This window comes from Nannospalax galili, unplaced genomic scaffold (assembly GCF_000622305.1).
Source record: "Nannospalax galili isolate Female #2095 unplaced genomic scaffold, S.galili_v1.0 scaffold204, whole genome shotgun sequence".
NCBI lineage: Eukaryota > Metazoa > Chordata > Mammalia > Rodentia > Spalacidae > Nannospalax > Nannospalax galili.
This window is the reverse complement of record NW_008350959.1, coordinates 45270-60253: the sequence shown is the minus strand read 5'-3', so window position 1 is coordinate 60253 and position 14984 is coordinate 45270. Positions and strand designations below refer to the sequence as shown.

General features: G+C 42.3%; 1 protein-coding gene across 1 annotated transcript in view; it reads right to left on the bottom strand.

Annotated features, from left to right (window-relative positions):
• Positions 1-14984, bottom strand: part of Aak1 (AP2 associated kinase 1) — a gene marked incomplete at its 5' end in the record, with an annotated part of 61721 nt that overhangs the window by 11111 nt on the left and 35626 nt on the right. Inside the window, 2 exon segments of the mRNA XM_008848053.2 lie at positions 7701-7805; positions 13965-14069. Of these exon segments, the coding sequence (XP_008846275.1) occupies positions 7701-7805; positions 13965-14069 (210 nt within the window).

Below are 14984 nucleotides of genomic sequence, written 5' to 3'. Positions count from 1 at the left end.
AAATAAAAGGATATCAGAATTTACCATCTGTCACATATAGTAATTTAAAGTATGACAACAATAGGCACATTAAGATAACTTACAAAACAACTCCTTTAGCCCTGATACATCAACAACCTTTCATCAGGCTTAAGGTAGAACATTAACCTGAGATTAACCTTTCTCAGGTAGGGAAAAAGAATGAATTGCCAGATCTTACAGAAGGGAATTTTTAGAGTTTAAACTTCTGTTACAAGAAAATTAAGGCCACATAAATTCTAACTTACCCAGATAAACCAAAATTAAAATGCTTGAGAAAAAAGGAAGTGGCTTATAAAGCTCAAATAAATGCATGAACATTTTACTGGATCTACAATCTCCTAGACCTTTGAGAACTGATACAAACAACAAAGGGGGATGCTCATTGAAAGAGGAGCCAGCTTCAGAGAGCTGAAACTGAGGCAATCTAAACCTGCTCAGACCAAGCAAAAGAATCTAAAGTCTCAGCAAGATGGTTTGCTTCAGCATAATTAACTTGCTGCAGAAGAAAGACCTTTAAAATGTGAAGCCAATTCATCATCTTTTGGAGAATGCATTAATTACATGACAATATATTACACTTAACACTTATATCTGATTTATATTAAAGAAGAAAGGAAAGTTCTCAAAAGCAGGGAGGTAGAACAGCAATAGGAAACTAACCAAGCATAAAACACAATCACATCTGTATTAATCCTGCACTGTATATGATATTAAATATTGTGATTATTAGGGGCTGAAGAGATGGCTCAGCGGTTAAGAACACTGGTTGTTCTTGCAGAAGACATGGGTTTGAATCCCAGCACCCACATGGCAGCTAACAACTGTCTGTAACTTCAGTCCCAGGGGAGCTGACAGCCTCTTCTGACCTCCGTGGGCATTGCATGACATGGGTGTACTTACCTACATGCAGGCAATACACACATATACATAAAATAAAAATAATAAACAAAATTGTTTTTAAAAAGTTGTGATTATTTTTATGTGTATGAGTATTTTGTTTGCATGTATATAAGTGCACTCATGTGTGCAATGCCCATGGAGATCAGAAGAGGGTGTCAGATCCCTGGAATTGGAGTTACAAATGGTTGTTAGCTACCACCTGGGTTCTCTGCAAAAGCAGTCAGTGCTCTTAACTGCTGAGCCATCTCTCCAGACCTGTGACATTTTATTTTAGGAAAAACTGAAAATATCTTTCCTACTTTCAGCATTCTGATAAAAACAGATGGTCTAATTAATGTTCCATTATTCTGAATATAAGTTTGGTGCTTATTCTTCAGTCTCAAAGATGCCTACCACCAAGCCTGATGACTGAGTGCATTCACCAGGAACCACATGGTAGAAGCAGAGAACTCACTCCTGCAAGTTGTCCTCTGGCCTCCAGGTGTGCACTGTGGTAATGCCCGCCCCCACACAAAGTTGCCCAAATCCATCTCTCTCTTATTAGTCATTTAAAAAAATCATATATAGGGGTAAAAAATACATGTATATGTTTTCTAATGACATGGAAGAGGGGTGGGAATGAGGCAAATTTCCAATTTTAGAGAAGCTTCTTTTCTTTTTTTTTTTCTTTTTTAGACAGGGTCTCCCTGTAGCCCCTGCTGGCCTAGAACTCAGTATGTAGGCCAGGCTGGCCTTGAACCCGGAGATCTACCTGTCTCTTGCCTCCTGAGTCCTGGGATTAAAGGTATGTGCCATCAAGCCCAGAAAGAAGCTTATTGTCTAACCAAACCTGAAAATAGCAGGATATTTGCACAGACAATTTATATGGTCACTGCTGGGTGGCAATACTCAGATGCTAGAAATGTGGGAGTCAGGAGGAGGGGGCAGAGCACCAGGCAGAAAAGCAGGTGTGAGAGCACAGACTACCTTCTGCACCTTCTTCTGTGGGTGGTATGCACAGAAGAGCTGCTGCATCTCCTAGGACTCTAGGAGTGGGAGTGGGAGTTCTCACTGAGGCACCCACAACACAAAAGGTAATAAACCCTTCTCAAACCAGTCTACAGTTAGATAAAACTGCTTTCTGAGCTGGCTGTGGTAGCATGTGCCTTTAATCCCAGCACTTGGGAGGCAGAGGCAGGCAGATCTCTGTGAGATTGAGCCTGGTCTACATAGTAAGTTCCAGGCCAGCTGGGGCTACAGGGAGACCTTGTCTCAAAACAAACAAACAAGGAAACAACCCTGCTTCCTGATACAAGGCTAGGATATTCTGAATGTGACCATTTACAATATAAAAAGAAAGCTGGCATGGTGACACATGCTATAATCCTAGCACTGGGGACAGAGACAAGGAGATAGCTGCAAGTGTGAAGACAACATGGTATACACAGCAAGTTCCACCTCAGCCAGGGCTACATGGGAGACTGTAAAAAAAAGAAAGGCAGAGGGGAGGAAGGAATGGGAGGGAGGGATATGATTCTGACGTTAGGAATATAAACCTGAAGAACAGAAGAGGCTGATCTACCAAACATTAGAAACTTTGCTATGAAATGTCATTTAAAACAAAACAAAACAACCCTGATGTGGCTGTTATAGCTTTGTGGCTTTGGAAACATGTGACTTATCAGGCATGGGGAAAACAAGCCTAGAAGCCCTGTGATGAGAGATGCTGTTTTTAAAACCTGGTACTCTAGTGACAGATATGCCAGTTACCCTGACACAATCATTACACACTATATGTACATGAACTGAAATGTCATATACATACTGAACCCAGTAGATATCTGTAATTACTGTCAATTAAGAATAAAAATAGAGCCAGGCTCTTGGGAGGTAGAGGCAGAAAGATCAGTAGTAGCTCAAGGCCAGCCTGGACTACAGAAAATCTCTCAAAAAAACAAAAATGAAATAAAAATAGAAAATAAAACCTAGTAGCTCCCTGTGGCATCTACAAGCTGGAATGAAGCCAAACACCATGCCCCAATCCCAATCTGCTTTAGAGAATTAAATCTATAGGACAAAGTTTCTAGAGAAAGGCACTTACTATGACAGACTCTGAACTTTTCAGTATCACAAGCAGCTAGAAATGAGGAAGATATCAGATAAACAGGGGAGAGGACTTGCCTGTTCTGATACAACCAGCTCCTCAGGCTGCCTTTATCAAGAGATGATGGAGTGCTTTTGAGATAAGCCTCCAATTCCAGGAAGTAGCACTTGTGGGGCAGCTAAAGCATACTCCTTTAGTCTCCTGGAACTCTGATATTAAGTGATCAGAGCTAAGAGATGTCAGAATTTTTTTTCCCAAACCCTTGGGCACTGTTTGGGGGGGGTATAAAAAGAAATTCTGTGAAACACAGCATGATAGTTTCTCAAAAACAAAAACAGAATTGCCACATGATCCAGTCAAAAGAAGAAAGCATGGTCACAAACATATCTGCAGTTTTTTTTTAAATTTTTATAAATGTGTATGAGTGTATTGCTTTTACGTATGTAAGTGCATCTGTGTCATGCAATGCCTATGGAGGTCAGAAAGTATGCCAGATCCCCCGGAAATGGAGTTAAAGCAGTTAGTTAGCTGCCATGTGGGTGCTGGGAATCAAACCTTGGTCCTCTGCAAGAGTGGCCAGTGCTCTTAACAGCTCAGCCATCTCTCCAGCCCCATCTGCACTGTGTTTGTAGTAGCGTTATTCATAATCACCAGAGGGAAGCAGTCCAAGTGTCCATCAAAGGAAAACCAGACAAGCAGCATGTGGTCTTCCAGAAAGTACAACAGTAACCTTAAAAATTAAGAAAATTAGCCAGGTGTGGTGGTGCATACCTTTAGTCCCAGCAGAGGCAGATGGATCACTGTGAGACCCAGGCCATCCTGGTCTATATAATGAGTTCCAGGCCAGCAGGGGACTACAGTGAAACCCTCCCATACACACAACAACAACAACAAAAAAAACCCCCAAAATTCTCAGATATACAACTGTGCAAAGTAAAACAGGCAAGCCACAAAAGCTGAAATACCATAGGATTTCTCCTATATGATGTGGTTCCTGGGGTGATCAAATCCAGAAGACAGAAAGCAAAATGGAGGTTGCAGGGGTGTGGAATAGGGAAAAGTTATTGTTTACTGGGTATAGGCTTTTAGTCTGGCATGGTGAAAAAACTGTGAGGAGGATAAAGATGGTTGATGTCATTCAACTGTACACTTAAAAATGGTAAATTTGACTTAAATTTTTTTAAAAAAATGAAGAAACAGGGGCTGGAGAGAAGGTTCAGAAGTTAAGGGCACTGATTGCTTTTGCAGAGGACCTGGGTTCAATCCCCAGCACCCACATGGCAGCTACGAACCATCCTTAACTCCAGTTCCAGGGGAATCCAATGCCCTCTTCTGACCTCTGTGACATTGCATGACACAGGTGAACTCACATACATGAAGGCAATGCACTCATACACATAAAAAATAAATAAATAAAAATGAAGAAATAATTGATTAAAAATCTGTTTATGTGGCCCTAGTGGTACACATCTTTAAGTCTAGCACTCACGAAGCAGAGGTAGGTGGATCTCTGTGAGACAGAAGCCAGCCTGATCAACCCAGCAAGTTCCAGGCCAGGGAGACCTTGTTTCAAAATCAAACAACAACAAACATCTGTTCAGCTATTTTCAGGGAAAAATACCCAGTGTCCCCATGGTATTTAAATGAGCTGGCACCACCGACACCTTATTTCTTCCCTAATGTAAAGAGAAGGCAAAATAAAGGAATCAGTGGCATTTGGGAACCAGTGATGAGCTTTCAAAGATTTATCAGCCATGTGACAGCTGGAATACAGGAGACCAGGACTCACTTTTTAATATTCCCAGACTTTCCCCAAACAGTCCTACAACAAACAAACCACAATTATCCAGTACCCTTTCATCTATAGTCTGTCAATCCACAACCTATTTCAATGGCTCTCAGTTCAGTAAAAGTGATAGGTTACAAGAGCAAGTTTAACAATGGAAAAATATTACTTCGTAATTAGGCTGTCCCATTGGGAGTACGGAACTAGAACCAAAACTGTAACAGCATTCCCCCCGCCTCCTTTTTTTTGTCTTTTTGAGACAGGGTCTCCCTGCAGCTCCAGCTGGCCTAGAACTTACTATGTAGACCAGGCTGACCTCAAACTCCCAGAGATCTGCCTGCCTTTGCGTCCCAAGTGCTGGGACAAAAGGTGTGCACCACCACACCCAGCATTCCCCATTGTTATGTCATTTAAAGTTTACACAGCAATTCCAAATACACAATTTCATTAGAATCTCATTCCTACTCCACAAAGAAAGCTTGAATATTTAGTTTCAAGAATGAGAACAGAAGGGGATGGAGAGATGGCTTACTGGTTAAGAGCACTGGCTGCTCTTGCAAAAGACACAGGTTTGATTCTCAGCACCCACATAGTGGCTAACAACCATCTGTAACTCCAGTTCCAGGGGAATCCAATATACTCTTCTGACCTCCGAGGACATTGCATGACTCTGTGTACTTAGATGCATGAAGGCAATAAATTCATACACATAAAAATAATATATACAAAAAAAGAATAAGAAAAGAGAGTTCAAGTGATCTGATCACATTCATCCATCCACTACACAGCAACAATAAAGGTTTTCTGAGTTTTTTTTTGAGACAGGATCTCCCTGTAGCCCCAGCTGGCCTGGGACTCACTATATAGACCTGGCTGACCTCGATCTCAGAGAGATCCTACTGCCTCTGCCTCCCGAGTGCTGGAATTAAAGGCGTGCGCCACCATGCCTGGCAAATCTACTTTTTATTAATCTCCCTAAACTTAAACTGAGTTCTCCAGTGGAAGGCTTTATTGATCTGAAAGTAGCCAAGACAAAAGTAATGTCCATAGCCAGGCATAGTGACGCATGCCTTTAATCCTAGCACTTTGGGAGGCAGAGGCAGGAGGATCTCTGTGAGTTCCAGGTCAGCAGGGCTACAGGGAAACCCTGTCTCAAGAGGACAAAAAAAAAAAAAAAAGTAATGCCCATGACTTGGGTGATGTGGCAAGGAAGAGGAAGGTGTGCCAGCTTGAAAAACAGGGGGAAGGCCTCACTTGCTACCCTACACATAAGGACTTGACCTGCCATCTCTACTGCTCACTACTCAGGAGATCTACAGATCAAGGGGGAATTACAGATTACATGTCAGAGAAAAGTCACTTGAAAGGAATGGCTTCCACACACTAAGATTCCAAATTCTCACCACGGGACAGCAGAGCATGGAAGGTGAGCAAACTCCCAAATCTGCCTGTTGTTCAAAGTGGGCTCAAGGTGTAACCAACAGCACACACTAGTATTGGTCCAGGTCCTAGACACTGACTCCTGAGCCTTTGCTTATTAATGCATGCCAGTCGCTAAAAGAAAATGAGAGGGCTTTGAAGGAGCGGGTGACTGATGTGCTAGGGACTGAATGGCTTGATTCTGGAGGGTACAATGGAAGGATGGAGATAAGGGTCCGCTGAATCTTGTCATTTCTTTCACCAGGGTAAAGTAACTTGCTGGTATTGTGGGCTGTGCCTTCTTTAGTCACTTTCAGCATGGGTGGATGGTCAGGTGGGGACTGTCACAGGCACAGATGGGACTGTCACAAGCAGAGATGTGGGAGGCTGTGAACATCAGTCTAAGGTCTGGGAGTTGGGGACAGAAATGGAGGTGTCCAGCCTCAGGTTTCAATTCATCTATCCATCTGATCTGCCAAATATTCAGAGTCTCTTGCAGAGGACCCGAGTTCAAATCCCAGCACCAAGGTGGCTGACAACTGTCCATAACTCCAGGGCTATGGAAAGCCAACGCTCTCTTCTGATCTCTGAGAGCACTGTACGGGCACAGGTGCACTTACATACATGCAGGCAATACACTCATACACACAAAATAAAAATAATATTTTTTTTTTAAAAAAAAGCTATTCCAGTGGGACTTACTAAACAGCTCTTACTTTCTATACTGTTCTATACTGCTCCCTAAGAACCAGGAATAGGGCACCTAGAAGGAATACTGGAACTCCAGCATCCACTGCCTTTGCTGATGAGGAACCCGGCTTAGGAGGGTTTCAGGTAGTGGCAGAACCTGGAAGGAAACTTAGGTCTCCTGACTCATATTCCCTGTCAACCTTCGTTATGTACTGAGGAACTGGACAGGCTGCCAGCTGTTCAGCTCTATCAGCACACATAGCCACTGTGTACCTTCTGCTCTTTTAATGGTAGGTTTACGGGTTCCATTCCCATATTACAATCATATTGGACTAATGTTCTTTGCCATACACAGACCCCTCCAAATTGCCATAAACACAATGAAGAATGAAAACAAACCAGATGTGATAGTGTTTGCCTGTAACTACAGCACCTGGGATGTAAAGGCAGGAAGACCAGTAGTTCAAGATCATCGTTGGCTACATAGCAAGTTCAAGGTCAGCTTGGCCTCAATGAAACCTTGTCTCAAAAAACTAACAACAACTTTATTTAAAAGGGTGAAACATAGACCATGTGTGTGATATGGAGAACATGTGTTATAACCTGAAGTATTATCTTTGCTAAGGGCTAGTATCCACCAAGATAAGTTTCTCTCTTACTAAGAAACAAGATATACAATAGCAACCAATTATTAGGACTTTACTCAGGCCCTTGTCATGGATACTTAAAACAGAATTCTTTAGAGGCCCTGAGACATAAGACTCAAGCTGCTTTACCCTAAGATGAGTCCTATGTACCTACCTGGTGCATCAGGTACTTGAAGAGGAATGAAAGGATCAGATACACTTAGAAGTGGAATGCCAGAGTCCACCTCCTGCCCACCCTTCCTTTTTTCAGCTGGAGTTGCTTGGAGAGGAAAGATCAAGAGAGAATGTGAGAAAAGCAGAAAACATCAAGTAAATCTAAGATTAATTTACCATCTATTCACATAACAACTTAAATTATAGAGTAAGTCCAAACTTAGAAAAGAGGTAAGTGTAAATAACATGGGGTAACAGCAAAACACCCAGGAAACACATTTTGTGGTCTGTAGCATAACATGAGATGCAGTAGGGGTCAGAACAGGACAGATATGTGTTTGAACCTCTCCTAGCATCTGCTACCACAGAAATCTATGCTCAGAGTTCCTCTAGAAATTACTGTCCACACACGCACTTTGGCACATAACATTAACTTGTGTGTATCTACTTCCTGTGTACCCAACATCCTGCAGGTCTTCCAGGTGCTGAGTGTTACTGCGTCACCACAATGTCTGGCAGTATGCTGGGTACTGCTATGGGTTGGATAAGCCCCAGCCTTTGGATCTTATCTATGGAACAGTGCTATTCATAGCACTGTTTGGAAAATCATAGCTTTCTAGAAACCTCAGTACATTAAGACATATAAGGGCCTGACGGCCCCTTGGAAATTTCTACCATAATTTTCCTACTTTTTCAGCAAAGAAAACAAAGACCCAAATGGAAAGACTAGCCAGAAGTCTGCCAGCAGAGTAAAGGGTCAGAACCTAGGTCTCTTGGGTTCTATTTTAGCATTTTTATACTTAATTTCAGCACACAGCTTGCTCCTTAATTAAAATTTCATTTTGATTTCTATTTGTTTTTTAAAAAATTGAAAGCTAGATTTCTCTAGCATTCTAGAAGCTGAGGTAAAGGGATCATGAGCTTGGGGCCAGCCTGGTCTATATACATAGTGAGATTCTGCTGCTGCAGGTAGAGTCTTATGAGCTCTGCATTCCTAAGGCTGTGACATAGTATCACTCACACTGAGTTCTACTTGGTTTTCTCAAGTACCCTGCAAGAATTTGGATCTGGGATATCCTCCCAAGCTCTGTGATGGTTACAGTTGTCACCTTAACATAATTTAGAATCACCTGAGAGATAGACCTCAAAAAATGTCCGTGGGAGACTATCCTGATTACAAACTGAGGTGGGAAGACCCACCCTGAATGTGGGAGGCACCATTTCACTGGCAAGAGCTCTGGACTGAAGAACTGAGGAGCACTAGCATGTGTTAATTCATTCCTGTCTGTTCTCTGGATATTATGTGACCAACTGCTTTTAAGCTCCTGCTGCCTTAAACTTCTGGACTATAACCTGGCATTGTGAGCGAAAACACACCCCTTCTCCCCTAAACTGCTTTTGCAACTTAGAACAGGAAACAGGAACAGGAAACAAAACCAAAACTGGCCCATATGCTGAAAGTGAGCCCCCATTTTGGATCAAGTAGGAGGTGGTAGAAACTGAGAAAGGGCTAGTGAAGGTCTTGGGTCACTGGGGGAGAGCCGCCTCTCTGCTATAAGCTCCTCTGCAGATGATCTGGCAGCTCTGAAGTGGGTGCACTGATGCGTCTTCTTTAAAATATTTGTTTTTAGATAGCTGTTATTACCCCCAATATGAAAGTGCCACTTCCTATGCTAGACCACTGATTGATTTTTCTCCCTTAGCAGCTTGCATAGTATCCTGGAAGAAGACTTCCAGGTCAGTTCCAGCTCCACTGTTCCAAGTCCTGAATCTGAAGTATGTCATGTCTTCAGCAATAGGGTCTTACCTTCAAGTTCTATGAGGAAATCAAGGGCTGTGGCAACAGCCTGTGTTATTTTGGTAGTCTCTTGGACTACCCTGACCAACAACTTAAAGAGAGGTTTCTCCTGTCTGGCACCATGGTTCTTGTTATAGAGTCTTCACCTATACTCATACACTCATGTACAGATATTATATGTATATTTTTCAGTAGGCTTTTGAACTAATACATTTCCCTCTGGTTTTTCACACCAGATGATCATTATTTATCTTTTCTATCTTTCCCCCTGTGTAGCCTGCCCTCCTCTCTCCCAAGTTAAAGCACCCCCATTTTCTCCATTTCATTCTTGATAATATCTATCTCCTATTACTCTCCTTCCCCTTGAGCTCCTTTTTCCCCTTTACCCCCATGGTTGCTTGTATAACACTCCTTCTTCCCCTCCCAGTAAAATACCCCCATTTTTCCCATTTCTCCCTTGGTAACACTTGTCTCCTACAATCCTCTTCTCTCTGGCTCCTTCTTTTCCTTAGCCTCCATGATTTCTTTCCATTTTCCTGGCTTCTGCAGTCATCAGGATATATACTCACATATAGGGATTCGGTGCTAAAATCCACAAAATGAGAGAGAGCATAATGGGAGGGAATTCATGTGTGGTAGTGAAATACACATGGCAGGAGAGGTCACAGATCCTAGAGAAAACTCTATGTCTGTTATATCCTTAGACAAAAGTATTTCTTACTATATTCTAAATATGTATCCTTGTATTTACAGACAAGTACACCTGTCACCACTCATCAAAGAAACTTTTTGCAACAGATGGAGAATATTAGAGTTCCACAACTGGTCACACACAAAGAAAAAGTGTCTGTGAGATGCCCAGCTCTAAGTGATACACCTACAATGGAACCTCTACACCTAAGTGTCATGGAAAATAGTAGAACAGGGGTAGAGAGACTACTAATGCATCTCTCAACCTTCACTAAAGAAGTTTCTTCATGCAACAGAGGGAGCGTAACACAGATGGCCATGACTGGCCAACTGTAAGAGAGTAGGAGAGTGCAGAGTGTGTGTCCCTGGATAGGACTTCTATATTAAAATTCACCCACCAGGGACTCAGGGACCATTGTGGAAGAGGGGGCAGAAAGGTTGTAAGAACCAGGGGTGGTGCATGACCACAAAGAAACAGAGTCTTCTGGGTGGCTGGGAACTTGCTCCTATGAACTTATAGCATGCACAAGACCCATGCAAACTCAATCAGACTAAAACCCAGCATAGAACTAGGGAAATGGGAAGGAGGCCTCAATCTTAGCTGAGGAATTATTGGCAGCTGATCATTGCTGGGTGAGGGAGAGTTGGTCTTCTTTAAGGGAGTGACCCCTGATAGGCTGACCAGGCTTCAGTGGTTGAATTAATATGAAGGGTCATCTGAATATACAAACTTGATTCAGTAAGTCTTAACATATATGATAGAATGCATGAAATCTGGTGGGTGGTCTATGAGGGGTACAGGTAGGGGAGGGGGTCTAAGTATGATTAAGATGCATTGTATGAAATGCACAAATATTCAATAAATATCTATAATGAAAAAATAACTTTTATTTCTTGGCATTGCACATGGGTGCACCTACCTACATAAAAGCAATACACTCATATGTATAAAATAAAAATAAATTTTTTATGTTTATTTGTGTGTGTGTGTGTGCGTGTGTGTGTGCACATAGATGTGGAGGTCAGAAGACAACCTGAAGGAATTGTTTTTCTCCTTCAATTATGTGGGTTCTGGGGATCAAATTCATGTTGTCAGCAAGTATCCTTACCTACTGAGTAATCTTGCTGGTCCACTAAAATATTTTTCTTTTTTATTTATTATTATTACTATTTTATGTGTAGATATGTATGTGTGTGATGTGTTTATGGGGCATGTGTGTATGTGTGTGTGAGTCTGTGTGTCTGTGTGCGCGCACGCATGCACGAGTGAAGGCCAGAAGACAACTCTGAGGAGTCAGTTCTCTCTTTCCACATTTAGATGGATCCTGGAGATTGAATCCATTCTCCAGCTTGCACCTGTACTCACTAAGTCAACTCAGTGGTTCTGGGGGTGCACCTCTTGACCTCATGCTAGCCATCCTGAATCTGGTCTCTCCTGCCAACAGCTGACTTGGATCTTCCTTCACAGCTTGCTTCCCTCTGTCAGCTTGGTCCCTCAGCTTCCTGGCCCTCCCCAGTTTCTACTGTCCTGCATTCCTTGGACAGATTCCCTTGCTGTCACAGTAACCACATCTATATTCTACCCAATGCCACCTCCTGAGGGCCAGCAAGGTATAGTCTAGGACACACATGACATGAAAGACAAATGCAACATCACTTGGTGAACCAGCAATAATCACATTCCCTGGACCTGGCCGCCCCCTCATACCATAGTTTTAAGATAGCTGATGCCTGCTTCTACTGCAGAGACTACCAAAATGCAGAAGGCCAGACCCCAGGCCTGGATAAATCTGAGCAGGAGCACACCCGGCCCTTCCATAGGCTAGCAGGGGCCTGTCCCAGTAAGGCCAGATCTGCAGGGGGCAATGGCAGCAGGGAGAGGCTGGCATATGGAGGCCCTGAAGTAACAGAGAGCACAGGGAGGTGCAGTGATGGCACTACTCAGGTAGCCCAGCCGAGGGAAGGGCAGCAGGAGTGAAGGGGCGAAGGCCAGAATGTTAACTGTCTCTACCACTTCCATAGCCATGTCCTCCCCAGTGACTGCTCCCAGAATGCCAGCAGCTGCCAGCACATCCAGTTCAGTGCCTGGCACACTAGTTCCTCCAGGCCCGACCCAGGGAAGGGGAGGAGAGGGAAGCTCACCTGGTATCCCGGACCCATTCCCAGTGTCTTCCTGGGACTCCAACTTCCCTAATAACCCCCTTTTCCTTGGACACTCAACATTTCCTAGGATCCTGATCTCAAGTCTTCCCATATTCAACTTTCTCCTCAAACTAAATCTCCCCTATATACCTTCAGTTTTCCTTAGGGTGGAGAAATAGTGCGGAAAGTGGCTCTCATTCACCACTGCAAGAAAATTCACAAAGCTTTCTCAGAGGGCAACTTGGAAACATATATTGAAAGCTTTAAAATATACCTATCTATAAGTTGTTTTCAAGAAAGTATAAAGATGTGTAAAAATTTAGTTTATGGAAAAAATTGGTAACAATCTAAGTATTTACAAAAGAGGATGTTCACTAAATATTACCAGTCATTCATTAAAAATCATGTTATGTACCAGGCATGGTGGCACACACCTTTAATCCCAGCAGAAGCAGGCAGGTCTATGTGAGATCAAGGTAAGCCTGGTCTACACAGCAAGTTCCAGGCTAGTTGAGGCTACAGGGAGACCCCGTCTCAAAAAAATCCAAAAAAAATTTTTTTTAAATCATGTTACATATTAATACCTACTGACATGGAAAACTACATATTCCTATAGAACATTTCTAAAGTTGATGACATACTGGGCCACAAACAGCCCTTTAGTAATACCCTATAGTAAAGATTACATACACCATATTAGTCTCAATGTAGCCAAACATATCCTAAGTAATTCCTCCTTAAAGAAGAAACAGGAACTTTAACTTAAAAACATTTGGAAAACCACGAGAACAAAAGAGCACTCTATCAAATACTGTGGAACAGCAGCCAAGGTTGCAATCAGGAGTAAATGTATGAGGTTAGGAAAATAACACATATGAATTCTATACCACAATCATAAGTTCACAGATACTGCTTAAGTATTTATATAGTAAAGTAATGACATGAGTATGTATGGCTAACTACATTAGAATCTAGCCACATAAATGAATTTAGCATAAATATTTTAAAATTTATATTTTTGGAGTTTCTTTAATGATGAGAGAGAAATTTCATTAGATTCAAAAAGATGCCTATGACCCTAAAAAGGTTAAATGCACCAAGCCAGAGCTGCTATGCTATGTCTGGGTGGTGAGATGACAGGCGATTTGAACTTGTTCCTCCACAAACCCATAACTTTTACATAAGTATGCATAATTGCTATTAAAAGGGGAAAGTAAGGCTCTTATTACTTCTGTTTTAAAAACGTATACACACACACACACACACACACACACACACACAGTAGAATGTCAAATATAAGACAGAAATCTCATTCTTAGAATTCTTCAAGTCATCCCTCAGATCCTAAGCAATGACAAGGCCTTGACAGGGCACTGTTCCTCAAATCAGAAATCTGCATAAGACATGTCTTGAACTAGAGACAACAAGTCTTACATATTACACCAGATCATCCCACCACTTCAATTCAAAATGACTCTAGAGCTTCCTCTATTTCTGATTGGACAGTTACTGAAGGAAGGAGAATATGAGCTACTACCAGAAACTGGATTCTCTGGTATGCTTGAGCTTTCTGTGGAGAGGAAACTTGAAGGTGCTAACAGTGAGCCTCATGTCTCAGGCATGTGTCACACTTACCAGTTCCGGCAGAAAATGAGGATGTGACAAAAGCATCCCCTTGAGTTGACTGGAAGCCTGGGATCAAACTCTCTGCTGAGCCACTGAGCTTCCCAGGAAGCTTTCCTAGAGGGACAAAACACCGCTTAGTTTATCTGAGCAGAATCCTAAGGTGTACAGACACATGGTGGGGTGAAGGGTACCCTTTGACAACTCTATTTACCACATTCATGGCAACACCATGACCACTAAAAAGTTTTTATCTGTGCCAATGCTCCAAGATTTGTATTCTAAGCTGGAAACAGTTTCAGAAATTAAAGGAAGTGGTAGAGAAGGCAGCAGTGAGAGGCCATGGAGGACAGGTGTAACAACAGCAGTGTTGCATGAAAGCTGACAACTAAACAGCAAGAAAGACAGGAAATGAAAACTGGAGCTTAAAAACTCAGGAGCAGGGCTGGAGAGATGGCTCAGTAATTAAGAGCATGTACTTCTTTGCAGAGAATCTGAGTTTGGTTCCCAACACCCACATCAGGCAGTTCACAACTGCCTCTAACTCCAGGGAATCTGACCCCTCTTCTAAGACTATGAGGGCATCTGTACTTGCAGGTACACACACACACATACACACACACACACACACACACACACACACACATACACGCACACAATTAAAAATAAAATAAATCTTAAAATAATGCAAGTAAAGTATTTCTGTTTATAGTTCAGAACAAGAAGTGGCAGAGGCAGCAATGAAAATGACTTATCAAAGAAAAATCAAACCCTAAGTCCTGTCCTCTGTTTTAAAAAGCTGAAAAGGGCTAGACATGGTGGCATACACCTTTAATACCAACACTTGGAAGACAGATCTCTGGGAGTTGAAACCCAGCCTGGTCTACGTAGACCAGCCTGGTCCAAGCTAGTCAGGTCTGCATTGTGAGATTCTGTCTCAAAAATAAATAAAACAAATTAAAGGGCAGAAAAGAATGTATTTAAAATGTCACCATGTGAGAGCTAAAACATGTGGCCAGCAGCTCATAACCC